This window comes from Pelophylax lessonae, assembly GCF_965119305.1.
Source record: "Pelophylax lessonae genome assembly, chromosome: 6".
Taxonomy (NCBI): Eukaryota; Metazoa; Chordata; class Amphibia; order Anura; family Ranidae; genus Pelophylax; species Pelophylax lessonae.
The window spans coordinates 43,853,255-43,880,847 of NC_138773.1; the positions used below are offsets into that span (position 1 = coordinate 43,853,255).

Consider the following 27,593-nt stretch of genomic DNA (forward strand, 5'->3'; position numbering starts at 1 on the left):
GGTAATAGTATCGCCCCCCCCTCACCCCCGGTCCAGCACTGTGCCCATCTGTATCAGCTCTCTCCTCTCTCCCTGCATTCACAGGTTTTGCTCAGTAAGAGGGAGCCAATGATTCCCACTGCTGTCAGTCAAATCCTGCGAAGAGCAAGCGGAGGGAAAGGGGTGGGGCCAAGCAGTGCTGTATGTCAAGAGACACACACAGCCCAGCTCAGGAGCTGCCCGCAGGTGTGCCACCTAAGGAAGCAGCTTCCTTTGGTCATGTACCAAGAAAACGAGGAGCCTAGAGGACTAGCGTGGGACCCCAGATGAGGAAGTTGGAGGCTGCTCTGAGCACAGAGCAGGTAAGTATAACATGTTTGTTATTTTAAAAAAAACTGAGTCTTTGCAACCGCTTTAAGAGCCCATTCAGACTAGCGCGACTTGTCAGGCGACTTGTCAGCCTGACAAGTCGCGGTAGGTCGCGGTCCATTGAGTAGTACAGGACCCATTCTAATAGGAACGACACAAGTCGCTCCGACTTAGAAAAAGGGTCCTGTACTACTTTGGGGCGACCTGGGAGCGACTTGCATAGACTTCCATTATGTGAAGTCCCTGCAAGTCGCGCCGAAGTCGCGATGCACAGTGGTGCACGCGACTTCACAGGTCGCCCCCCGAAGTCGGATCGCCTCAGTGTGAACCGGCTCTAAACATGGTGCTTGAAGAATTTGGTGATAAATTAACATATTCTTTTTTCTCATGAAGCCATTACTATTTTCCTGATATTTTGAGCCCTACATGTTGTAGAAGCAGTTTTTAATATTTGCTAAGTAATACAGTACTGAATAATAGTTATATTACGCTAGACTAGCCATTCTTAACCAAGATTTCTTTAAATCCTAAGGTTCCTCAAGGGGTTTCCTGGGGTTTCTTGAGCTCTGGCTGATTGCCCTTTCATCTGCATAGTTCTAGGACCAAAACCAAGTGGCAGAGTCAGTGACATGACACCAATGATGTTTTTAACCACTCTACTACCGCTCACGGTAATAGTACTGCGGCAGAGTGGCTCGTTCCCATCCAGTCACGTAGTATTAACGTGACTGGACTCCTCCCCTTTCCCTTTGTTAGTAAACGCAATAACTTTTGCGCAAACCAATCAAAATACGCTTATTGTGATTTTTTTTACCAAACATATGTAGCATAAAACAAATTGGCCAAAAACTTTTAAAAAAATTGGTTTTTACATCTTTTTTGGGGGGAATTTCATATAAAAAAATGTGAAAAATATTGTTATTTTTTCAAAATAAACGCTCTTTTTTTGTTTATAGCGCAAAAAGTAAAAATCGCACAGGTGATCAAATACCACCAAAAGAAAGCTCTGTTTGTGGGAGAAAAAGGACGTAAATTTCGTTTGGGTACGGCGTCGCACGACCGCGCAATTGTCAGTTGAAGTCGCACAGCGCCGAATCGCAAAAAGTGGCCTGGACGGAAGACAGCAAAATCCTCCGGTTGTAAAGTGGTTAAAGTGGAAGTAAACCCATAAATTTAACAGTTTCAAAAAACAGTTACATTCCCGGCACGTGCCAGAAAGGCAACATCACATTGGATGTGCTCTCAACTAAACTGTCAAACTATCCAATGGCTGGTGTCATAACTGATCACATATGCAGCATCAAGGCATTTGAAGATAAAACAGAGGCCAACATGGCAGCTTCCTTGACTGAAAACGATAGGAGGGTTTACTTCCACTTTAATCGTCTGTAAGGGTGGCTTTTTGACCACCAATTTAAGGGGAATTTTTATTTACAGAAACCCCATGAATTGCTTTTAGCAGGGGCTTCCCGAGACCTGAAATTTATTTTAAGGCTTCCTCTGGGGTAAAGGATTGAGAAAGGCTGGATAGACAGTCTGGTCGTCCATCTCCCAGATTCTAGAGCTGACTTGGTGGCCATCATGCATTTGTTCTTGGCAATGCCCATAGCTACCAAACATTGAATGACAGCACAAATAAATTCTTTAAAAGTAGATCTAAAAAATATAATAAAAATAAAATAATCTCTGGTGACCCTAACATGAAGGGGCCTTTTTCAGGCATTTACTTTTTTAAGGTGATAAATTTCCCTTAGCTGTACCCCTGTATTGGTTAACCTGTCACATGCCCCCATGATTGAGACTACAAGTGACCTTGCAGACAAATTGGGCAGGAGGGGTCAAAATGTGTCATTTTAAGTAAGCAGGTCCAATGAGGTGCAACCGACACTGGAGGGAGGGCATGTAGACAGGAAGCGGCTGATATAGGCTTCAGGAGATGCAAAAAAGGTATTGATATATTATGGTAAAAACTTGACAACCGGTTATTGTACAAAGAGCTTTACCAAACGAAATGCCATGCAGCTAGGGTTTAGACCTACTTTAAATTCCTTTTCTTAATACTTGGATAGGAAGGAAGGATTGTCTGGTGTCTAGAGAAATGCAAATTCTAAAGTATCATTTCTAGGTGACTCCTTTCCCCCAAAACACGTTGGCTTGATGTACACTTTGCTACTTTTAATAAACACCTATGAACCATACATTGAAATTTGCATTTCTCTGCACACTGGGCACTCCTTCCTTCCTACTCAAGTCTACAAGCTGAAACCATAAGGTCATGCAGAAAAGGTAAGAGCCCAAGCCCCAAAAGGGTCCATCACCACCATCAGGCACAATCTGCCATGCAGTTAGGGTTTAAATCTACTTTAAATTTAATTTCTTAATACTTGGATAGGAAGGAAGGATCGTCTGGTGTCCAGAGAAATGCAAATTCTAAAGTATGGTTTCTAGGTGACTCCTTTCCCCCAAAACACGTTGGCTTGATGAACACGTTGCTACTTTTAATAAACGCCTATGAACCATACATTGGAATTTGCATTTCTCTGCACACTGGGCACTCCTTCCTTCCTACTCAAGTCTACAAGCTGAAACCATAAGGTCAGAAAAGGTAAGAGCCCAAGCCCCAAAAGGGTCCATCACCACCATCAGGCACAATCTGCTGGAAGGTACTTCTTCCTATTTGGTCATGCAAATATCCACCCACAACCAGTGACTGATCCAGATCAGTGCGGTCTCCAACACAAACCAGATATTTTCTTAATATTGACATTTCCACCATTAGTCAATTAATGCTCAATGATAATATATTGTTGCCTTATGAGTTTAGGTGGAATCTCCCTTATACTTATTTTGTAAAATGGGCAGTTAAAATGAATTCCTCTTGTAAAAGACCAGTTCATTATTTAACAAGTCAGATGATTGTAAATGACTGGTCATCCATTTATTTAAAGCTGAAGCAGTCACATGTTGATATTTGTATGATATGTTTTTAGAAAAGAAAGAAAGATGGGAATATTTAACTATCCCCTTCACTCCACTGCCACAGTAACTCCAGTTTAAAGCAGTGGGTAACAATATTGCTCAATATCCCAGTTATGCTACTAATTCTTAATTCCCAGAATGCTCTGCCAACCAGGGGCCTGTCCACATTCTAGTTTTTTATTTTCCCTTTTAGCTTTCATTTAATACTGGTTGAATCACAAAAAAAAAGAGAGTGCTACATGGATTTGAGGGCTTCGGCACCCACAATATGTTCAGTGTTCGTCTTAAGCTGCCGTTCAGTTTCTTCAAAGAGATACATGCCATTCCACCATCTTGGAGGTGGTTGCATGTGGCTATAAGCAATAAAGTACTCCCTAACAAATAAAGGGAATATAAGAACTGGCTCAGTTCTCTCTAACGTCTCTTTAGGAGTGCAAATTGTGAGAAGGAAAGGAGTTGGTCCTGAAGAAGACTCCATGTTCATGGCTTCCCCACCACTTGTGAATTCACAGGAATAAGACCGTTCAAAGTCCTTCATTTTATTCTAGGCTTTAAATAAATTCTTCTGGTTGGTTTAAGCCCAGAAAATGATCCAAAGGTTAATTTTCACAGTAGCTGGAGTCACTCTGAAGAACCTTGGATCAAAATCTAGCATGACTTTGAAGGATGTCTTGATAAACTATCCAGTCTTTCAAGACTTATGTAGTAGGGGCAACGTCTAGAGATCTGGAGAGTCATACTTTAGCTAACAGGGGTGAAGTGTTGGCCTTGGATTCCTGAAAGATGTGAAGCTCCCACATGCTTCTGAAGATTAAGTTGATTGCCAACAGGCTATCCAGCCATACAATAAACTCCATCCTTTCTGTAGAGATTAGACAATGTCCCATATTTTCATTATAACCTCAGTCTAGTGCTATCTCACAGGGGTTTTCGTGGGTCTCCATGGCTGTTTCATATACCTTTTTAAAGTCCTTGTAGCGCGGGGCACACCCCAACCAGGCGTCACCAAAGTGCACCCATCCCATAAACAAAAAACTGCCTGGTCCCGGTCGGACCCCGCAGCTGAGAGGTGTCCTAATATCTCCGAGTGATTTTACAGAGTGTCCTCTGGGCTGAAATAATGTGAACTTCTGGCGATAGACCCTCGTGGCACTGATTGCGATCACAGATTCGTGCATGTCCTTGTCATTGAGCACTGTTCGGATGTTGCCGCGCACAGCTGTGAAAAGAAGTAAATCAAGTTAGTATATCAATTGCAAGCTTTTGAAATGTTCAACAGATTGCTGCTGTTGTCTCAGCTCTACATAAAATCAAGTGTTTACCTTTTTCTTTTTTTCAGATGCATTTTTAACCACCTCTAAAAGATTTTACCCCCTTCATGACCAGACCATTTTTTGCTATTTAGTACTGCGCTACTTTAACTGGTAATTGCGCTGTCATGCAACACTGTACCCAAACCAAATTTATATAATTTTTTTTTCACGCAAATAGAGCTTTCTTTTGGTGATATTTGATCACCTCTTCTTTTTTTTTTTAACCGGTTGCCAACCGCCGCAAGTACATATACTGCGGCGGTCAGCCCCGGCCAGGCAAAGTGACGTATGGGTACGTCACAAGCCTGTCACTGGCTTGTGAGCCAATAGCGGTGTCCAATGTCCGCCGGTCACTCGCGATCGTGCGCCGTGAAGGGAGAAAGGCAGGCGGCTAATGTAAACAAAGCCGTCTGTCATTCTCCCTTGTGTAAAAATGGAGATCACACGGTTCTACTATGTAGGACCGTGGATCTCTGTTCTTACATCAGTAGCCATGTCCAATGACAGTTAGAAACACGCCCCTAGGGACAAACTTAACCCCTCCTTCCCCAATAAAGTTAACCCCTTCACTGCCAGTGTAATTTTTACAGTAACAGTGCATATTTATAGCACTGATTACTGTAGTAATGTCACTGGTACCCCCCAAAAGTGTCAAAAATGTCAGTCAAGGGTCCGATCTGTCCGTCACAATGTCGCAGTCCCGTAAAAAAAATCGCAGATCGCCGTCATTACTCGTTAAAAAAAAAAACACCAAAAATGACATAAATCTTTCCTTTAGTTAGTAAACTCAATAACTTTTGCGCCAACCAATCAAAATATGCTTATTGTGATTTTTTTTACCAAACATAGGTAGCAGAAAACAAATTGGCCAAAAATTTAAAAAAATTTTGATTTTTACATTTTTTTGGGGGGAATTTCATATAAAAAAATTTGAAAAATATTGTTATTTTTTCAAAATTGACGCTCTTTTTTTGTTTATAGCGCAAAAAGTAAAAATCGCACAGGTGATCAAATACCACCAAAAGAAAGCTCTGTTTGTGGGAAAAAAAGGACATCAATTTCATTTGGGTACAGCGTCACACGACCGCGCAATTGTCCGTTAAAGTCACGCAGTGCTGAATCGCAAAATAGGCCCTGGTCAGGAAGGGGGTAAAATCTTCCTGGGCTTAAGTGGTTAAAATTTCCTTTTGATTTCAACAGCCATGCTCTACACTGCAAAATAGTCTTGCAACCTTTACGTTTTTTTTTCTCTGGACTTTATATATGACCAATTTTTTTGGGGGGAATTTCATATAAAAAAATTTGAAAAATATTGTTATTTTTTCAAAATTGACGCTCTTTTTTTGTTTATAGCGCAAAAAGTAAAAATCGCACAGGTGATCAAATACCACCAAAAGAAAGCTCTGTTTGTGGGAAAAAAAGGACATCAATTTCATTTGGGTACAGCGTCACACGACCGCGCAATTGTCAGTTAAATTCGCACAGTGCCGAATCGCAAAAAGTGGCCCAGACGTAAGACAGCAAAATCCTCCAGTGGTAAAGTGGTTAAAGAAATTGAAAAAAAAAAAAAAAAAATAGCTTTTTCTTGTCTGCCCTAACTAGTAAACAAACCGGAAAATCTAATTTTTAGACTTATAGCATCACCATTCCTAGACATCCTAGACCTGAGGCCTACACAGAGGGTTTAAACCTTTCCCCCAGGCCACATTGCCAGGGAAACTGAGTCTCTGCAGATACCCCCCTTCTGCACAGACAATCTCTCTTCACTCTTTATTAGGATTCAGCAGGGGGCAAAGGAGGCTTAGGTAAGAGCTCAGAAGAAAATAGGCGATAGGGGGTTGGGGATGGACTGAACGCTTGACTGAGTCATTATTGCATTCCACTGAGTCAAGCCAAGCCAAGCCCATGAGTTAAGACTACAAAATATGCTACTCATGCTGGAGGGTTTTGTCCAAAAATGCCTAACAACTAATGTTAAATCTATTTTTAAGTGGACGACTGCACAGTATGAGATTGGAGATGAGATAACAGCCAATACATTGGTGTTCAAGGCTCTACAGATGTTAAAGGACAACGTGCTTTGTAGCTAATTTGTAGAGGTTCTTAAAAAATCGCTCAGTATTTGCTGTATTAAAAAGTTTTGCAGGATATCATGAGAGAGAAGTGACAATACTTTTTGTTCCTGTCAAGTGATGCATCCAACATTTTTTACGCTTCGTGGGCAAAATAATTTCATTATGGCATAAAAACTTGGCTTGAACTGAGCTTAGAACCATAGAAGAGTGATGGCAAAAAAAGACCAAGTGCCCTATAACCTTTATGTCTGAGTGTAGATCTATGTTTGTCCCAAGCATGTTTAAATTCATTCACTGTTGAATGACTCATTACCTCTGTTGGAAGTCTGTTTAAATATCAACTACTTTTTCAGTAAATAATACCTTTTAAGAGCCGGTTCACATAAGCGCGACCCGACTTGCCATGGCGAAATGTGAAGTCGCGGTGCGCAGCTCGCACCGCGACCTCGGAGCGGCATGCACGGACTTCATATCATTGAAGTCAACGCAGGTCGCTCCAGGTCGCCCCAAAGTAGCTCAGGACCCTTTTTCTAAGTCGGAGCGACTTGTGTCGCTCCTATTAGAACGGGTCCTGTGCTAATCTATGGCAGGCGACCCGCGGCGACTTGTCAGGCGACCAGGTCGCCTGACAAGTCGCCCCAGTGTCAACCGGCTCTAAGACTCCTAATACTTTTGAACTTTACTCCATGTCCATGATCTTAGCTTCATTTTGAAAATTCTGATCTTCTGAACCTTATTCATACCCTTCCTGTAGTCAAAGGTTGCATGTCCCCCCTTTTCCTTCTTTCTCCAAGACTGTACATGTTACGTTCTTCCAGTCTATCCTGAAATATTTTATCCCTCGGACCTTTAACAATTTCTTTTGTTTGTGTCTGGAGTCATTCTTATAAATAATATTTTGTAAGTGAGGTCTCCAGAACTGGACACATTATTCCAAACTAGGTATAACTAAAGATCTATATAGTGGAATCAGGTCCTCCTTCCTCTTGCTGGTGATTTCTCTAATGATATAAAGATCCATAAAGAGAAAGCCCGTAGTGTATGTGCCCCTGGGGTGGCAGCCCAGGGGTGCCTTAATTCTCACTGGTGAGGGGCAGCTCGCCTTGAGTTTTTCGGCACCATGGTCACTGCACCTATGCACACTTTTTTAAGCACCTGCCTCTTGGGCAAGGCCTTTTGGCTTCGACCAGAGGAATTTTTATTCCGGCCGGAAGGCCTGCCCTTGTATTTTCACAAGGGCACTAATTCACCTCTCCACTTCCCCTTCCCCACTTTTTTGTTTGTGCGTGCTTTTTCTTTGTAGTTTGTCACTTTCTGTCACCTTTTTTTTCACCTGCACAACTTGTAGGGTGTGGGTCCTCGGGCCCTGCCTTGAGTCTTGGGAGGGGGTGGATATGGCCTTTTGGCTTGGTCCGCCCTCTCTCATGGGGTCTCCCTTCGGGGGAGCCCCACTTAGTACTCGGTGGGGGCTGTTTCGGCAGTCCCCCTGAAGAACGGGGTCAGTCTGGTTTCGGCCAGACAGACCATGAGTACCTTAAATTCCTGTCAGGAGTCTTGCGCCCCGGGGGATCGAGGTTCGGGTCCTACCTCTTCGGAGGGAAGACCATTTGTATTCGCACACCCTGTGCACTTTTTGTGTTCCTCACGTTTGTGTGTGTGCACTTTTTTATGCACCGGGTGAAGTCTTTTGAGCGTGTTTCACACGCTACGGGCTTTTATTAAAAAAAAAAGATCCATAAAGAGGAATCTGGACCTCCTTCCCCCTGCTGGTGATCCCTCTAGTGATAATAAAGATCTATATAGAGGAATCAGGACCTCCTTCCTACTGTTTGTGACCCCTCCAGTGATGCACCCCAGAATTCTATTCACTTTCTCCACTGTCAGGTCACAATGTTCACTCATTTTGCCATAATTTAAATAAAACACCACTAAATCTTTTAGATTTGGCCAACACTGTAACCCCCAAATTCTACTCTATTAGAGAAACATACTACTAGTCAAAGTATTATATTACAGGAGGGACCATAAGGAGCTCAGTTCCCCCAGACTGAATGAACAATACCTGATGGGGAACAATGTCTCACCACAATATAGTGGTTGGTGCTACAGTGGCCAGTCAGAAGGCCCCAAGTTTCAACTTGCTAATCAAATCAGAAGATAAATGTATGTCTTTTGCCTTGTTCCACTGAGCGGAACGGTTCGGGTCGGTACAGTTTGGAAGGGTTAGAATGGTCCGGTCTATTCAGGTGAGCGTTTCCACTGCAAGTCGGGCCACCAGGGACCATGCAGGGTTTACACCAAATGAGGTGTTTGTTTTGCTCTTTCATTTGACGTGAGCATTGAAGTTTTCCTGTCCGCCAATCAGTGGAATCTATCGTGTGACGCCAGTAGCTCCGCCCTAACCGTACCGTACCATTTCCTATGGCCCTACATCTGAAGGAGGACCAGGAATGGTGCGGTTTGGTTCGGTTGTATGGGCCACTTTCATAATGGAAACACTCAAATTAGCGTACCGTACCGAACCGACCCGAACCGATCCGATCAGTGGAAACGAGGCATTAATGACCCCTCCTGTGAAGAGCACCCATGTCTTATCCTACTATGGGCAAATTACAGGTTTACTTTGAAACTACGCAAGATGGTGAACTTGATGTTTACTCACCAAAGTCGCTAGTGCAGACAGCCATTAGAATTTCTGTGTCATTGCAGGGGCGACAGGCACCTATACAAAATGTAAAGAAAGCAACGTTTATTAGACATTAGGTCCAGGATACACAGTAAAATGAGTTGCATAATAAATTATACTGTAGATTGTGAGTTTCCAGGAGCTATGTCTGACTTATGATCTCCTCCTACAATTCAAAAGCACACAAATGCATCTGCTTCCACCCACTTCACAATAAACAGCTCATATGTCCAATGGGAGCGGATTGTGTAAGAGAAAACATTACATCTAAAATAGTCTGGCTGTGCCACCCATTGTTCTAGCAAAGACATAACAAACTGAAGTTTTCTGGGAGGCTATTGGTTGTTTTATTTTTAACCTATTTATTTTTGGTTATGGGTAGAGCGGGGAAGAGTTAACATTTCTGCCAGGTTTTTATTTCTGTCTGTGTGACCCCATTAGGTAGATTTTTCTCACTTCCTATTCCTACGATACATGTACAAGAAGTGGGGTGAGCAGTTGTGACCATGAAAAAAAGGCACGGACAGCAATAAAAAGTTCTAACTCTTCTCTATCTTACCAAAAAATTTTTTCTTTTTCTGTCTCCTTATTAGAGAGGTTTCCCAGCACTCCCTGCCCTGGCATGAAGTGAGGGTGAATTAGGAACATAGAGGAGTGACAGTAGAATAAGTCTAATGCTGGCCATACACGCACAGAATTTCGGCCCGTTTTCAGACTGAACGATTATTCGTCGGTCGAAAGCGAGTTGGCCACTAACTTTCAGAATAAACTCTTTTACGTAATCGTTTTCATGATCATAATGATCGATAAATAACATGCACAATATGAGCCGGAATATTATTGTCGTTTCAATTTTACCATACACATAAAAACTTTTGTAGAAACAATAATAGTTTTCGCTATGGATCCATCGACATTACCCGGGCACATGATCGAAATCGGCGGTAAACTTGTGTTCACTAAGGGCCCGATTTTCGAGCGATCTTTCCTAAAACAACCATTTTCGGCTGAAATTCTGTGCGTGTATGGCCAGCACTAGTAGTCCATATTTTTTTTTTTTGATTGTTTAGCCTTTGTGTTCTTTCAAAGATTTTTGTCTGAGGACAGACCCTTTCCATCAGGAATAAAGATGGCTATAAAGTCTAGCAGAGGTCCTACCCCCCCCCGCTACATCCAACAATAATCTCAAATTCACACGTTCACACGCCCATTCAATACACCCTACTGCATGATATAACAAGCGTTACCGCAACACTAAGCAGTAAATGGGCCTAAAATAAAACTTTAGTGAGTTAAATTCACAAAAAGGGATCTACCGCTTTAAGATCAGCGGTAAAATAGTGCATAGGGTTTTTAAAAAAATGTTTTTGCCATTTACTAAAAAACGCTACTATAATACTGCATGCACTATTGAAAACTTGAGATATTTTAATGCTGGCACCTTCCGGTGTCCCTAACAACTAGTGAATAGCTGGTTGTTAAGGACATGGCAGGTGCTGGCTCCTTACAACCAGCTGATAGTTCATACATTCCTTAAATTTTACATGCCTGGACTACTGCTTATTTTATGCATGTATTTATTTATCTCCTTATATGAATGGACTTTAGGAGCCCATTCACATTGAGGCGACACGACTTCGGGGGGCGACCTGTGAAGTCGTGTGCACCGCGACTTCGGCGCGACTTGCAGAGACTTCACATAATGGAAGTCTATGCAAGTCGCTCCAAGGTTGCCCCAAAGTAGTACAGGACCCTTTTTCTAAGTCGGAGCAACTTGTGTTGCTCCTATTAGAACGGGTCCTGTACTATTCAATGGACCGCGACATACCGTGACTTGTCAGGCTGACAAGTCGCGCTAATGTGAATGGGCTCTTATGCTGTTTTAAGTTTTTGCTTTTTTAAGGTAAATACCGCATAAAAGGATAGTGAATTGACATTTTCAGTTTTGCATGTGATATTTGGGGAAAATGTGTCATGTGACCCATATATCTTTTGTGAATCTTGTGAGCCCATACTCTTGAGTTGGCCTTTAAATACTTTACAAATATTTTTCTCTGTTTTTCGTGGATAAATGACTGTATGGTGCAAAGTATATATTATTATTACTATTAGTATTACAATATTTTATTTTTTTTCCACAATTCAACTCTTGTCATATTTTTGACTTGCCTGTTCCTGTGGATCATTTTTAGAGCAACGATGTAAAGTGACCTTTTGATGTAAAGTGACCTCATTGGAGGACTCAAAGTCTCATGGCCACCAATGGGCCAAATCTGCCAGTTAGGACACCATCTGGGGGCTCTTTTTGGGGGATTCTGGATCATTTATCCATTAAACCAAAGAACAAGATACAAAGTGCATCAGCCAATCAAAATCCATCCTACTTTTCTGACTTCAGTAGAGTATTAGGAACAGTAAACTAAGTGTGGCCTTCACTTCTTACATTAAATTCATCCATATATTTTACATGGTTCTACACATTCTGGAGATTCTAAAACAATAAGGGACTGATAACTGGGGGTTCTTAGAAAATGTTACACTGATCGTGGAGGAGCGTCCCTGATTCAGCTTTCACTGGTCTTCACCCTTGATATGACGCACACCATATTGCTTTGACATGTCGAGCCAAAACATTAAATTTTTAAGTCAACCCTTGAGCTTCCAGATACACACCAGAGTGGGTTTGTATGTTCAAACAAAGCTTTGCATGTTGGCTAATTTTAGGACTGAATAAGTATCTGTGCTGGAAATCAAAGGACCTGTCAGTTGTCATGGTAGCACGCCCCTTGCTCTGCTTCTTATCTGGCTAATTAATGGGGTTAATGGTTATATCCTTAGGCCCAGCAGGACACTGCCCTGTTGTTTAGAGAGCGAAAGGAGGGGGGGGGAGGGAAGAAACTTCAAAACACTTCTACCTCCCCCCACCAGGCTGTGATGGCTTCACTTGGCGGACTGCTGCTAAAGCCCAAACCTATTCACTAAGCTGTGATAAATTTGCATTACTAATGTTAATGAGAGTCTCACCCCAGGGTGCCGGTATCGGTAAAGGATTACACTGCTGTATGGGGGCAGTATGCAAACTTTGTATCTTTTTCTTGGTTATGTTCTTTCCTTAGCACCCATGCTTGGAAAGTTTCAAGGGTCTTCATAGAGCGTTGGGAAATGTAGGCCCATATCAGCCACTTAGACCCAAAGAATCATAATATAAATCCTTTTCTATCAAATGCATCTCTTACATAAGCAATGCACCACATTCTGTATTTCAGTTCTGGGCAAATCATCATTCTCGTTTCCACCAAAGACACCAGTGCTGAAATTTTTCTAAGGTTCATGGTTACGCTCCTCTTGCTATGACTGCCTCAGTTAAGCAAGTAGGCAGGTGCAATCTACTTTCTCCACTGCCGATGGGGCTATTCGCAGCAGCACTTCATTTGGAGAAGAAGTCACGAGGAACATGGTTCCTCTATGCTTTCCTGGGTCACTGGGGAAGCGATCCGATTAGATGCTGCCACATCATGAGACTCTGGCGATCATCTTGGGTCAGGCAGAGCCTTTTTAAGGCCCGGCTCCCAGGTTTCGCAAGAATTTGGCAATTTGGTAGAGTAGGGACAGTTAGCCCGTCTGTGAGGGACAGTATTAGTGCTGGTGAAAAGTTCCTGAAGAGGAGGGAAAGTGTAGGGTCGCATCTCTTCTGGACACCTTCCTGATTGGGCAAGAGACAGCCAGGCCGCATTTTGCCCCCCTCTCAATAGACACTGTCAGTCCAGCTGGAATCTGCTCCTTTACATTGTTGGAAACTATGAGTGCACCTGGCAGGGTAGTTTTCACACCGGGTTTGTTGTGAACTGTTGCTACATTAATTCAATACAAGTTTTAGTGCCGGTTCACACTAGGTCGCTCCGAATTAGGGGGCGACCTGTGCAGTCGCACACATCGCGACTTCGGCGCGACTTGCACGGACTTCATAAAATGAATGTCAATGCAAGTTGCCTCCAGGTCGCCCCCCGAAGTAGTACAGGGTACAGGACCCTTTTTATAAGTCGGAGCGACTTGTGTTGCTCCTATTAGAACTGGTCCTGTACTACTCAATGACCGCGATGGTGCACGACTTGCCAGGCTGACCAAGTCGCCTGACAAGTCGTATTAGTGTGAATCGGCACGTACATTACACCCGACTGTTTGAATTATTGCTACCACACCACACTGCACCCAACCTACACACATAGTTAGGAATATTTCACCACTGGGGTCCCTGAGAGCTATAAAAACTCAGTATGTGGTTTAGATTGCCAGCACCCACGCAAAACTGAAATTTGAGTTTCGGGTGAGTTTGACCTTTAATATTTATGCAAACCCTGAGCCCCCATTCACACTATGTGTGGGTGAGATTCAGTCATTTGTACTGTTTAGTATGGATGGAGGGAATGCTGCGAAATCTAGGAGTGTGCAACCAGCCTTACATTGTTCCCAGCTATCTCTGTGAACCACAGGACAATGACCTCCCCCCACCCGCCCCCCTTTGTTTTTTAGAAGAGTAGAGGGGGATGTGTGCTATACTCCTGTCCTAGGTTTTCCTTTTTAAATAATACAGTAAATGAGTATTGTCACCCCAGGACAGGAAGTATGTTACTTGCAGGATCACCAGGGTAAAACAAAATAAATAAGCCTAAAAAGGCTGCAAAATATTACATTTTTGATCATGGGTTTAGATCTTTATTCCATAATATATTTCCGACAGAAAAAACCCAGAGAGGAAAAAGTTAACACTCAACTCACCTTCCATGCTCAGCTTGTTATGAGGTAGAGCTAACTGTCCATCCCAGTCACTTCTAAGCTCGTATCGGAAAGAAGCGATGCGTCGGCTAATGTCCTGGTGAGGGGTGGCTTGCAGAAATAGTGCTACTTTCTGGTGGGGATGCCAACTGAAGCAATGGACCCTGGAATGTGGAGAAGGCCCTGTCTCTGAGAGCAGTAGTTTTAGTATGCCTTCTTTTTCCAGGTACAGCTGGGCCCCTCGGTACGTGGCTACCGGTTTGATACAGGCTGTGAAACGGCTGGGCCCAGAAGCCGGAGAGGCCAAGGGCTGCCGGGGTACCAGGCTGAGGCGTAGAGCTCCTGTTGGGTACAGCCATTCCACCGTTCCCTCTGCACAGTGCAACAAGACTTGCTCCACAGATCTGGGTTCCAGGGAAAGACCACTGCAGATAAAAGAAGATGACAAACATAAGAATTTAAATTGATGATCATCATTTTCCCAAACAAAATTACCTTTTGCTTAATTTACTGTTTTATAAAGATGAGATGGCATAGCCCTTATATAATCATCCTTAATTGTCTAATGGAAAGGGTAAACTGGTTTCTATAAAACAAAGCAACTGGCAAAAATAAAGAGGGATTCGTTTTGTCAATGAGATTTCTAAGAATGATGTTGCAATGGTAACCATATGCAAAGCGTTTTGCTAAGCCAGGTCTCCATCCAAGTGCCCAAGGTCTCCAGCCAAGTGACCCAGGTCTCCAACCAAGAACCCTAGGTCTCCCGCCAAGTTCTCAAGGTCTTTATCCAAGTGCCCACAGGTCTCAAACCAAGAACTCTAGGTCTCTAGCCAAGTTCTCAAGGTCTCCATCCAAGTGCCCACAGGTCTCAAACCAAGAACTCTAGGTGTCTAGCCAAGTGTCCCAGATCCCCAACCAAGAACCCTAGGTCTCCCGCCAAGTGCACATGGTCTTCATCCAAGTGCCCATAGGTCTCAAACCAAGAACACTAGGTCTCTAGCCAAGTGTCCCAGATCTCCAACCAAGAACCCTAGGTCTCCCACCAAGTGCCCAAGGTCTTCATCCAAGTGCCCACAGGTCTCAAACCAAGAACTCTAGGTCTCTAGCCAAGAGCCACAGATCTCCAACCAAGTGTACCCAGGTCTCAATCTAAGTGTACCAGGTTTCAAACCAGCACTTACTACTATGAATTGCTCATGTCTACCGTAGGGGAGCAGAGACAAAAAAAAAAAGGAGAAGCTTTCTCTTTATCATACACACAAGCATCCTTGTGTGCTCTTCAGTCTTTGTGTTTGAAAACATTGACTTTCTCTCTACCTAGGGGCAAGTAATACTCAAAGTACTAGGGGACAGGAAGGGACACTGATAGAGAGGGGAAATAGAAGAACGTTTTTTCCCTAAAAAGGACAAAATCCAATCCAATCTGGACATTATTGTAGTTAATAATACTGAGTAATTTGGAATTTTTTTCATCCATGATATGAGATAAATAATGTGATCATAAAACGAGCAAAGGGTACTTTTTGTCCAACTAAATAGGTGTTTGACCTGTTCTGTCAAGAAACAAGGCAGAATGACTCATAAACTGATTTACATCTTTTGTGTTAGAGCAATTAACAGGCGGAGAATTTTAGGAGTGTGTAAGAGCGTTAAAAAATATTTGTGCCACAGAAAAATATATTTTCTCAAACAAAGAAGACTTCCCGGCAATGATCCATACAACTGACCAGAGGCATTCTCTGTTTAGCCTCCTTGAGCAACAAGTGGCTAATAACATAGAACAGTTAACCTCAGCCTAGCTTAAAAGCACATGTACTGCAAATACTATGTCAAATGCTATAGGTTTTTTGTGGTTATGGAAATTGGTGCAGACATTATCTTTTATCAGTCACCAGGGTTACTCCAAAGGTGCTAGTGTTCCATGGCAGTGGCTGTTTGGCCTCCCATCTGATGGTGCCTGCATAGTTCCAGGGAAAACACTACTTGGCAGAGCCAGCAGCATGAAACCAATTATCTTTTTAGCTGCCTTTAAGTGACATTCTGGCCACCACAATAAGGGGTGTATGCTTCTCACTGATCATCAATGTAAGACGTATTCTTCACACTGATCATCAATGTAAGGGGTATTCTTCCCACTGACCACTCATGTAAGGAGCATTCTTCTCACTGATCATCAATGTAAGGAGTATTCTTCCCACTGACCACTCATGTAAGGAGCACTCTTTCCACTGATCCCCAATGTAAGGGGCACTCTTCCCACTGACCCCGAATGTAATGAGCATTCTTCCCACTGACCACCAAAGTAAAGGGCAGATTCTTCCCAATGACCACCAATGCAGGAACATTCTTCCCTCTGACCACCAATGTAAAAGTAATATTCTTCACATTGACCTCTAATATAAGGAACATCCTTATCACATGTAAGAGGCATTTTTTTCCCACTGACTCCCAAAGAATTGGTTTTAGCAGGATTTCTCCAAGATCTGAGTTCAAGGGTTCCTCCAAGATCTGATTTCAAGGGTTCCTCAGGGGTAAAAAGGTTGAGAAAGATTAGCCTAAATGATGTTTGCAGCACTTGTACATCAATGGGTCTGTCAACACTGGGGTCTAGGCGGATGTTGGTGGGCTTCTCTGCTTCATAAAGTCCAAGTTGGTCAGCCTTCCGTTCTTTTACTACAGGGGGAACCTTTTTTAACTCTTGTTGCCTGCCTTACAGTATAAAATAAATGGAAGATCTAAAAATAGGAGGGGAACACCTTTGGACCCATTTCCACTTAGGCATGTGCCTTTAAAATTGACGCACGCTGCATTGGTGCTTCATTCATTTCCTATGGGCCTTTAAAGTCTATTTAAAAAATGTTTTTTGTTCTTGGGTTCTTGGCTATAGTAGGGAATTGTTACAATCTCTTTTAAGTTTCTATTGTTGTCTCTGTCCCCATTAGGAAGATTTGTTGATTTGTTCTTTGTTCTTGTCTTGATGATGGGAAATCCAAATTCTGAATTGTCCACAGAATGAAAGAAATCTTCCAATGGGGACACTTGTTCCGGTGGCTGTTTATAGAGATTCCTTCTCACTTCCTGTTGTGTCTATACGACAAAAAGTAAAGGGAAATATCCACAACTGGATGTAGATGTCAAAAAACCTGACAGGTTTACTCTACATCCAGTACATACTCTACCAAGAATGAAAAAAAAAATTGGCCTTTAGATACTGTATACTTTAACGAGCTTCAACGTGAATACATGATTGTTTTTGGCCAATACACATGATGCACATTGAAAGGTTAGGCAAGATGTTTACGGTGTTAATGTGTTGGGCCCAGTAGGAACAAATGAGATACCCCTCTACATTATGTGACAATACTGAAGAAATGACACTTTGCTACAATGTAAAGTAGTGAGTGTACAGCTTGTATAACAGTGTAAATTTGCTGTCCCCTCAAAATAACTCAACACACACCCATTAACGTTTAAACTGCTGTCAACAAAAGTGAGTACACCCCTAAATGAAAATGTCCAAATTGGGCCCAATTAGCCCTTTTCCCTCCCTGGTGTCATGTGTTTCGTTAGTGTTACAAGGTCTCAGGTGTGAATGGGGAAAAGGTGTGTTAAATTTGATGTTATCGCTCTCACTCTCTCATACTGGTCACTGGAAGTTCAACATGGCACCTCATGGCAAACAACTCTCTGAGCATCTGAAAAAAAGAATTGTTGCTCTACATAAAGATGGCCTAAGCTAAGGGAAGATTGCCAAGACCCTGAAACTGAGCTGCGGCATGGTGGCCAAGACCATACAGCGGTTTAACAGGTCAGGTTCCACTCAGAACAGGCCTCGCCATGTTTGACAAAAGAAGTTGGGTGCACATGCTCAGTGTCCTATCCAGAGGTTGTCTTTGGGAAATAGACGTATGAGTGCTGCCAGCATTACTGCAGAGGTTGAAGGGGTGGGGGGTCAGCCTGTCAGTGCTCAGACCATACGCCGCACACTGCATCAAATTGGTCTGCATGACTGTCATAACAGAAGGAAGCCTCTTCTAAAGATGATGCACAAGAAAGCCCACAAACAGTGCGCTGAAGACAAGCAGACTACAGTGGGGTACACACTAGTAGAAAATCTGCCGAATGTTCCCGTCCGAGGTAAAATCGTACGATTTTCGGCTAGTGTGTACACAACTTTTAGCAGCCGATGCCGACATTTTCAATGAAAAAGAACGGAGGGACAAACACCAAAATTTTTATCGTCCGCCCCCAGCACGACCAATTTTCGTTTAATGTGTATGCAATACGTCCGTGAAAAATCAGATACGAAAGACCGTGCATGATCTGAAGTTGCTGACGACCCGGAAGTCTAGGTACAAGCGTCCCAAAAAAAAAAAAAAATCTGCCGAGAAATTTTGTGAACATTATGCACTGTCAACTAAAAATGGTTATGACCGCTGAGCATGAGAGAGAAAAATATTTCTTCCGAAGTGTGTACGAGCCTTAAGGCCAAGGATTATTGGAACAATGTCCAGTGGTCTGATGAGACCAAGATAAACTTATTTAGATCAGATGGTGTCAAGCGTGTGTAGCAGCAACCAGGTGAGGAGTACAAAGACAAGTGTGTCTTACCTACACTCAAGCATGGTGGTGGGAGTGTCATGGTCTGGGGCTCAATGAGTGCTGCCGGCAGTGGGGAGCTACAGTTCATTGAGGGAACCATAAATGGCAACATGTACTGTGACATACTGAAGCAGAACATGATCCCCTCCCTGGGCCGCAGGGCAGTATTCCAACATGATACCAGCCCCAAACACACCCCCAAGACGACCACTGCCTTGCTAAAGAAGCTGAGGGTAAAGGTGATGGACTGGCCAAGCATGTCTCCAGACCTAAACCCTATTGAGCATCTATGGAGCATCCTCAAACAAAAGGTGGAGGAGCGCAAGGTCTCTAACATCCACCAGCTCTGTGATGTCATCATGGAGGAGTAGAAGAGGACTCCAGTGGCAACCTGTGAAGCTCTGGTGAACTCCATGCCCAAGAGGGTTAAGGCAGTGCTGGAAAGTAATGGTGGCCACATAAAATATTGACACTTTGGTCCCAATTTGAACAATTTCACTTAGGGGTGTACTCACTTTTGTTGCCAGCAGTTTAGACATTATGTCTAAATATTTATTTATTTATTTTTTTATGTTTGCATTTTTGTACATTGTGCCAACATCCACCAACTAGGCATGTCAACGCAAGAAGGAAAAGGCTCTTTGACAGTGCACTTGCCAATGGTACAAATAATGCACCTCTACACACATGCACTTATGGGCCCCTAATGTTTGGTGAACGTCAGATTCACTACTTTATAAATATGCCCCGTAGGGCCACAGAGTGAATAGGGACTAAGGGAAACTTGTATTGTTTTTTAAATATACTATATATACATATATATATCTTGCAATCACTTTCACAACTGCAGGCGGTTTAGCCGCTAAGGGGTTACTGACGAGCCGCCTGGTGTTCTGGGAAAAGCAATTGACCCTTGGCGTAAAACTTAGGGCCCGCAGAGTTGTCAGCTCAGAAATTGGCCGCAGTCTTCAATGACAGACATGCACAGCAGCTGGCAGCATCCTTAAAGGTGCAGCTCGACAGATGTTGGAGTTGATTTAGGGTGAAAGGCTTTAGCTGTGTGTGAAAACATTAAGTACGGTGCAAATAATAACTGGAGTCAACATGCTGCATTAAAGGAAACCGGCCATCAGAGAAACACAGATGCTACCATTGCTTTCTAGAAAATGCCAACTGCCTGGCTGTCATTCCAAACCTCTAGTTTCATTACTGACCCCAAACAATAAGGATTCCTGACTTTTCTCTGCATTTTTATTCTGAGTCAAAACTGAAAGCAGCGGCTGAGCGTAACAGCCAGGCAAGAAGCTTTTTTTTTTTAGAAAAAAAGGCCAGTTAAGGCAAACCCTGGATTTCTTCATGGCAGATCTACTTTAAAAGAGACAATAGGCCCCAGTGACAGAAACTCCTGCAAAAGAGCACAAACACAGTACCCCTGGCAAAAGATCCAAAATGACCTCTGGAATCTGATTGGTTGTTAAAAAAGTGTTCAACGCTGCGATGGACCTTGTCCAATCAGTTTTTCTACAATGTTATGGTCGCATCCGGAATGCCCACTAATACGCATGGTTGAATTCACTGGCAACATAGACCCGTGGTTCTCAATCTCAAGGAGACCATTGCCCCGGTAATTTCTTCAAACACTTTCCGTGCCCAAGCAGTAACAAAAAGGAACACAAGATAGGTACTGAGATTCTGGATGGGACTGGGTGTCATTGTCGGAGGATAAGGGTTGTAAAGAGGCTTTTTGGACTTTGTAGAAGGTTTGGTGGCCTTGTAGAGGTTGAGGTTTCTGGGAAAGCTGGAGGCAACGGTGGGGGAAGGGGTATTATCTGGAGGGGGCTAGTGGACTTTGCAGCAGTCTTGGTGGCCGTCTAGGGATTGAGCTTTCTGGACAGACCTGGGGCACAACTGTGGAAAAGGGGAAAACTAGAAGGGGTTGGGGGACTTTGCAGCAGACTTGGGTGGCCCTTAAAGGCTTGACTTTTCTGGAGGAACTTAAAGGCAACTGTGGGGGATGGGGTATCTAAAGGGGCTGGGGATCTCTCCAGTTGGATGAGGGTTTTGCAGGGACAGTGTGGGAGACTGGAGGGCACTGTGGGATATTGTTGGGGCACTATGGGGGGGGGGGATAGAGGCTCTGCAGCAAGCTAGGGGGCACTTCAGAGATCTGAGGGTGCGGTGTGGGGATCTGGCAAATACTGATGGGACTGGGAGCTCTTAGGGGGCCTAGGGGGTACTGTGTGAGGTTGAGGGCACTGTGGGCCACTATTGGAAGTTGGGGGGCATTGAGTGAACCAAGGGCTCTTAGGGGGCCTAGGGGCACTGTGTGAGGTTGAAGGGTACTGCAGGTCACTATGGGAGGTTGGATGGCACTGAGAGAACCAAGGGCTCTTAGGGGACCTAGGGGCACTGTGTGAGGTTGAGAGGTACTGCAGGTCACTATGGGAGGTTGGATGGCACTAAGGGAACTGAGGGCTCTTAGGGGGCTTAGAGGCACTTGTGGGGTGGACGGGCACTGCTGGCCACTATAGGTGGTTGGGTGGCACAATAGGAGCTGGGATGCATTGTGGAAGGATAGGGCAGCTAACTGTTGGCCCAGGAGGAGGGAGGCCATAGCCTGGCAGTGGGCCATGGCTCAATGGTTGAAAGCCAGTGAAACAGACAACAATCAAACCTGCCCATATATATTACAATCTGATTTTATAATGTCTTTACAATCTCTATTAGATATATCAAACCACAAAGGACTATTCAGACAATTCCTTTGATATGTATTTAATTAGGCAGGCTCTTACTCTAAATATTTCTAGGTAGATCTGAAGGAGATTGTACCATGTATGGTAAGCCTATGGGTGTTCAAACTGGTATGTGGCCAAAATTGTTTCCCAATACAATCTGTTTCCCTTAGCACTGCCTTTTTTAACCAGGGTGCCCAGGTACACTGGGGTGCCCTCAGGTTCTTTCAGGGGTGTCTTGCCAAATTGCCCAAAAATTGTATTTAAAACTTAGCAGGTGGATCAAGCCTGCCTTTTTTGTTGCACAATGCCACAGGTTTTCATTGTGCACCATTACAACCTTTCAGTTGCCGGCATCTTAACAACCTATGATGTTATTGGTTGATAAGGAGGACATCAGTCACCTGCACAGCATCCTTGTTTGCTAATCCCTTGCCCTCTCAGTCAGCTCTGGGGTCACACTGGCTGAGTGAGGGAGAGAAACTGAGAGAGAAGGGAAACTCTGGAATACTAGTCAGTACCAGTGTGCAAATGTGTATTTGCTTTAGAAGAATACATCATTTGTAACATTGAGTGTCCTATGTGTGTGGATTCCGCCTCGTTTTTTAAAACTTGTAGTTTCATTTTTTACACTTTAGAATAGAGTGCCTCGAGATTGCAGAACAATAAACGGTGCCTTGACTGAGAAAAGGTTGAGAAACACTGCTTTAGCATGCTGCAACAGTCATCTGTAGGTATCACTGTACCAGTGGCGGCTGGTGCATTGGGGGCGCAGGAGCGCCGCCCCCCCCCCCATCCATGCGTCCAGCCCCCTAATCTACAGGCGGGGCGCTGGACGCATGAATTCCAATGGGTTTTTTTTTTTTTAAGCACGAGATTAGAGCCAGAGGCTTTAATAGGCTTCAAAAAAGGGTGGGCACTACACCCTGAGCCCACCTAGTTGTGTGACAATAGCGAATGTCGCTATTGCCACACTGATTCTCCTCCTGGCCAATCAAGGAGCGGGTCCTGAGACCCTTTTCCCGATTGGCCGAAAGGAAAAGCCATGCTATTGGCCAAGGAGCGGAGGAGGAGGAGGGAGGAGACTGAGGGGGAAGCCACCGCCGCCGCTGCCTGCCCAGGGTAAGTGAGCCGCCAACTGGGGGGGGGGGGGCGTGCAGGCTGGAGCTGGTGGGGGACAGTGCAGGCTTGAGCTGGTGGGGGGCAGTGATGGCTGGAGCTGGTGCAGTCGGGGGGGGGGGGGGGTATGGTGTAGTCTGTCTGCCGCCCCCCCCCCCCGTCCCATGGAGCACCAGCTGCCACTGCACTCTTCATTTCTGAGCAGTCTAATGTCTTTAGGTATCCATAACGTTACCCAAAGCAACCGATAAGCTGCCGTAGGGTTGCCCTATGCGTGTAGCATGAACGCCTGGCCTCCCTTTTTAATCTGTTAAATAGAAAGTGTTTTGTTATATCTCCTCGATAAGAAAAATAAATACAATTTGGAGTCAATCCTGCCAGAAATCTCTCTACCTGGACTACATTCTTATCAGTTACATTGTTCCCAGATCTCTATGTGGACTACAGAACACCCCCCCCCCCTCATGTTTTCGGAGGTGTTAGCAATTTCCTCTTTTGCTCTTCCTTACATTACAGAGAGTGGGTGTTGTCACCCTAGGACAGGAAGTGTGATATTGGCAGGATCACCAGGTGAACCTAAAAAAAAATAATAATTATAATGCCGCTGCTGCCGCCCCATGTAAGGACTGGTAAACTGAAATATAGTATTATATTTTTGTTCTTGGGTTTAAAAACTAAACTTCACCAAACGTGTATGCACGTAAACGTATAACCAACAAAAAAAATTGCGCACATCTAAAAACCATAAATGCGTGCAGAAGCGTATTTTATGCAGGATCTTCTGCCAGCAAGAATCTGCTTTCCATGCAGAAAATATGCATTTTTCCGTGCCAATCATCCCTTAATGTGCTCCCATACATAGATGTGAATCCAGAGATGGACGGGGATGCTATGGGAAATAGTTAGGACGCAGGAGACCCAAAGGGCGCCTGTTATTGTTCCACGGGGAGCAGACCCGTCTTCTATCATGGCTCCATCCCATTTTCTGGAAGATAACATAACAAACTGCGACCCCCCCCAGGGATGTATAAATGATATAACAGCCGCTTATGACTTCCTGAGTGAGATCAGCTCAGGGGCCCGGGCCTCATCCAGTGTCTTTAATTCTTCCAACAGGAGTTATTGATGACATTCTGCTTCCTGCTCCGGAAAGGGGAATCTGTCTGATGGACTAATATAGGACAACTCCGGCTAAACTGACACCAATTCCAGGAACTGCTTTACATGCCAATGTACCCAACACAGCACTTCTATATGGCTGTAGGGGGTGACAACACCTTTCATAGACTGCAGTTCTGCAGTTACCTTGCCTTGCCCCATCCTTGCACTCGGAACTAGTAAGTATCATCACACTAAGGTTATAAGCATGTTATTTAATTTTTAGGCTTTATTTTAGACTTTTCTTTTCAGCTTCAGATTCTGCCAGCAGGGCTGGGACAAGGGGTGGGCAGAAAGGACGTCTGCCCTGGGCACTGTGGTATCATGTGAGGTGGGGGGGGCACCATGAGGAAATGGGAGGGGGTATTGGAACTGTTCTAGGAGGGGAAATTAGGAGGGTTGCTAGGAATGGTGATTTGGGGGGATTTGTGTTGGGAGGGGGAATGGGGGAAGAGGATTTGTGCTAACAGGGGGGAATTTGGGGGTCTGTGCTAGAAAAGGGGATATGGTAGAGGGGGGAGGGAATTTGGGCTAGAAGGGTACATTTTTTAGGGGGGGGGGTATTTGCTGACACATAGTGCTCATACATCTTGAGGTGGGGGACACAGTTTGGTATGTTTGCAGGGCCGGTGCTACCACTAGGCGAACTAGGCAGCCACCTAAGGCGCACTGCCACCTAGGGCGCAGCCATGGCCAGTGCCACATTCCTCTCTTGTCACCTCCTCCTCCTCCCCGGTGGATGTCACATCTAAAGGGGGGTCAGTGTGTACAGGAAGGGGGGTGTAGGGTTAAAGGGGGGCAGTGTGTATAGAAAGGGGGTGTAGCATTAAAGGGGGGCAGAGAGTGCAGGAAGGGGGTGTAGCACTAAAGGAGGGCAGCGTGTGCAGGAAGGGGGTGTAGCATTAAAGGGGGGAAGTGTGTACAGGAAGGATGGTGTAGGGTTAAAGGAGGGCAGTGTGTAATGGGAGAGGGGTGTAGGATTAAAGAGGGCAGTGTGTACAAGAAGGGGAGTGTAGGGTTAAAGGGGGGGCATTATTTGCAGGAAAGGGAGCAATAAGTACAGTTTTTTTATTTTGGAGGGGGGGGAGGGTGCAAGTAGCTGGTCTTGCCTAGGGTGCAAAATAGTCAAGCACCAGCCCTGTATGTTTGCCCTGGGCTCTAGATGAACTTGTCCCAGCACTACCTACCAGCATCACACTTCCTGTCCTAGGGTGACAACGCTCACTCGCTCTGTATCTTTGGAGGAGCAGCGTTGTCACCCTGGAAGTTTGCTAGGAATGCAGAGCATCTCCCCTATTCTGTTCTCCAAAACGTAGGGGAGGTGTTCTGTAGTCCACCTTAAGGGCTCACCCACACCATAAAAGTGTGTCTGAGGTTTGCGCTTTTTTGCTCTTTTCTGCATAACACATGTAGGGCAGCCCATGAATTTCAATGGACTTTCAAATGCAGGGAAACATGCAAAAAATAGCGCAGGAGCATTTTTTTTCATAATGGTGCTGCACCAAATCGCACAGTACTGTGGTACCATGCGTTTTGGCGCTGCAAATGCACCCACGCCTGCCAGATGCATGGGGGTTGCCATTAAAACTGAATGACATTCATGCATGTCTGCAGAAAAGAGCGCAATTTTGTCTGAACAAGCCCTAATGAGGAACTACAGTCCCATTTTGTTTTGGCTCCGCCCCCTCTGGCGCCGCCATAGTTGTTATTCAGGCGTGTGTACAGATATGCCAAAGGGTTCCAAAAAGTGCAGCGACACATCAGCACACGGGCAGGGGACTACCTGCACATGCGCCACAGGCACGAAGAGCTTTGGGACTTTCAGCCCAGCCTGTATTCACGCATGTGCAGGAAAACCATGCATGCGCAAATGTGCCATAAGGCTTTGCGGGGGACCTAAATCCCATGCGCAGAATCTGGGGTTTCACTCAGGCACAATTTCCTATTAGTTAAAAATAAAGATAATATTCACATGATAGAGAGGAAAGGGGGAGAAGGTGGGGTACAATTAATGTCAATTTAGGATGAAGGTCCTCTTTAAATACCCCCTAGATTGTACAGAAGGCACTCCCACATTAATCCTGATTTCAGCCAGTGTGTGACTTCTCAGTGTTAAAAAAAAAACTTTAGTACAACTGAGAATGAATTCAGAACACAATTAAAGGTTGTCCTCTATAATTTCAACACACAGCCATTAATGTCTAAACTGCTGGCAACAAAAGTGAGTACACCCCTAAGTGAAAATGTCCAAATTGGGCCCAAAGTGTCAATATTTTGTGTGGCCACCATTATTTTCCAGCTCTGCCTTAACCCTCTTGGGCATGGAGTTCACCAGAGCTTCACAGGTTGCCACTGGAGTCCTCTTCCACTCCTCCATGACGACATCACGGAGCTGGTGGATGTTAGAGACCTTGCGCTCCTCCACCTTCCGTTTGAGGATGCCCCACAGATGCTCAATAGGGTTTAGGTCTGGAGACATGCTTGGCCAGTCCATCACCTTTACCCTCAGCTTCTTTAGCAAGGCAGTGGTCATCTTGGAGGTGTGTTTGGGGTCATTATGTTGGAATACTGCCCTGCGGCCCAGTCTCTGAAGGGAAGGTATCATGCTCTGCACATGTTGGCATTCATGGTTCCCTCAATGAACTGTAGCTCCCCAGTGATGGCAGCACTCATGCAGCCCCAGACCATGACACTCCCACCACCATGCTTGACTGTAAGCAAGACACACTTGTCTTTGCACTCCTCACCTGGTTGCCGCCACACACGCTTGACACCATCTGAACCAAAGAAGTTGATCTTGGTATCATCAGACTACAGGGCAGGGTTCCAGTAATCTATGTCCTTAGTCTGCTTGTCTTCAGCAAACTGTTTGCAGGCTTTCTTGTGCATCATCTTTAGAAGAGGCTTCCTTCTGGGACAACAGCCATGCAGACCAATTTGATGCGGTGTGTGGCGTATAGTCTGAGCACTGACAGGCTGACACCCTTCAACCTCTGCAACAATGCTGGCAGCACTCAAACGTCTATTTCCCAAAGACAACCTCTGGATATGACGCTGAGCACATGCACTCAACTTCTTTGGTCTACCATGGCGAGGCCTGTTCAAAGTGGAACCTGTCCTGTTAAACCGCTGTATGGTCTTGGCCACCGTACTGCAGCTCAGTTTCAGGGTCTTGGCAATCTTCTTATAGCCTTGGCCAGTGATGGTGAACCATTTTGAGCCCGAGTGCCCAGACTTCATCATAAAACCAACTTTTCTTTTCAAAGTGCCAACACTGCAATTAAACTGCAGACACCCAGGTGATGATCACACACTCAGCAATTCAGCTGTCACCAGGCCTCCAGTGTCGGTGTGTGCCTGGCAGCAGCTTCTCCTTTTGTTGGTGCCTTTGAACACCCTTCTAACTCTTGACGGTGTCCTCTCAGCACCATCCTCTTGCTCCTCTCTGGCTTGCTCAACTCCAGGGGCTGCTGTGGCTTTGGCCCTCTCCCTCCTCCTGACCACCTCAACCTCCTCTCACTTCTGTCTCCACACTCCTGTCACCCTTGGTCTCCCTTCTCTCACAGCCCTTTTTTTTTCCTGGGCTCCAGGCTGTCCCTCCTCTTATTTTCTCAGGGCATGCTGGGGTTGTAGCTTTTCTTTAATTGAATAAAAAGAAGCCAAAGTTTTCAGGGACTACATGTCCCATGGTGCACTTGTCCTGGCTCCTCATTTGTCCCTGGCTTTAGCCAATGGGGAGGCAGGAGGAATCAGAGTGGGTGAATATCCCTGCAAGCACCGCTCTGTCCCTGTCCTGCGCTGCTGG

General features: G+C 44.7%; 1 protein-coding gene across 1 annotated transcript in view; it reads right to left on the minus strand.

Moving 5' to 3' along the window:
- Positions 1-3,193: 3,193 nt before the first annotated feature.
- Positions 3,194-27,593, minus strand: part of METRN (meteorin, glial cell differentiation regulator) — a 28,523-nt gene continuing 4,123 nt past the window's right edge. The window contains exons 2-4 of the mRNA XM_082260968.1: positions 14,178-14,599; positions 9,378-9,437; positions 3,194-4,546 (exon numbers count right to left, since the gene is read on the minus strand). Coding sequence (XP_082117094.1) covers positions 4,230-4,546; positions 9,378-9,437; positions 14,178-14,599 — 799 coding nt within the window. The 3' untranslated portion in view covers positions 3,194-4,229. The remainder of the gene's footprint in view (positions 4,547-9,377; positions 9,438-14,177; positions 14,600-27,593) is intronic.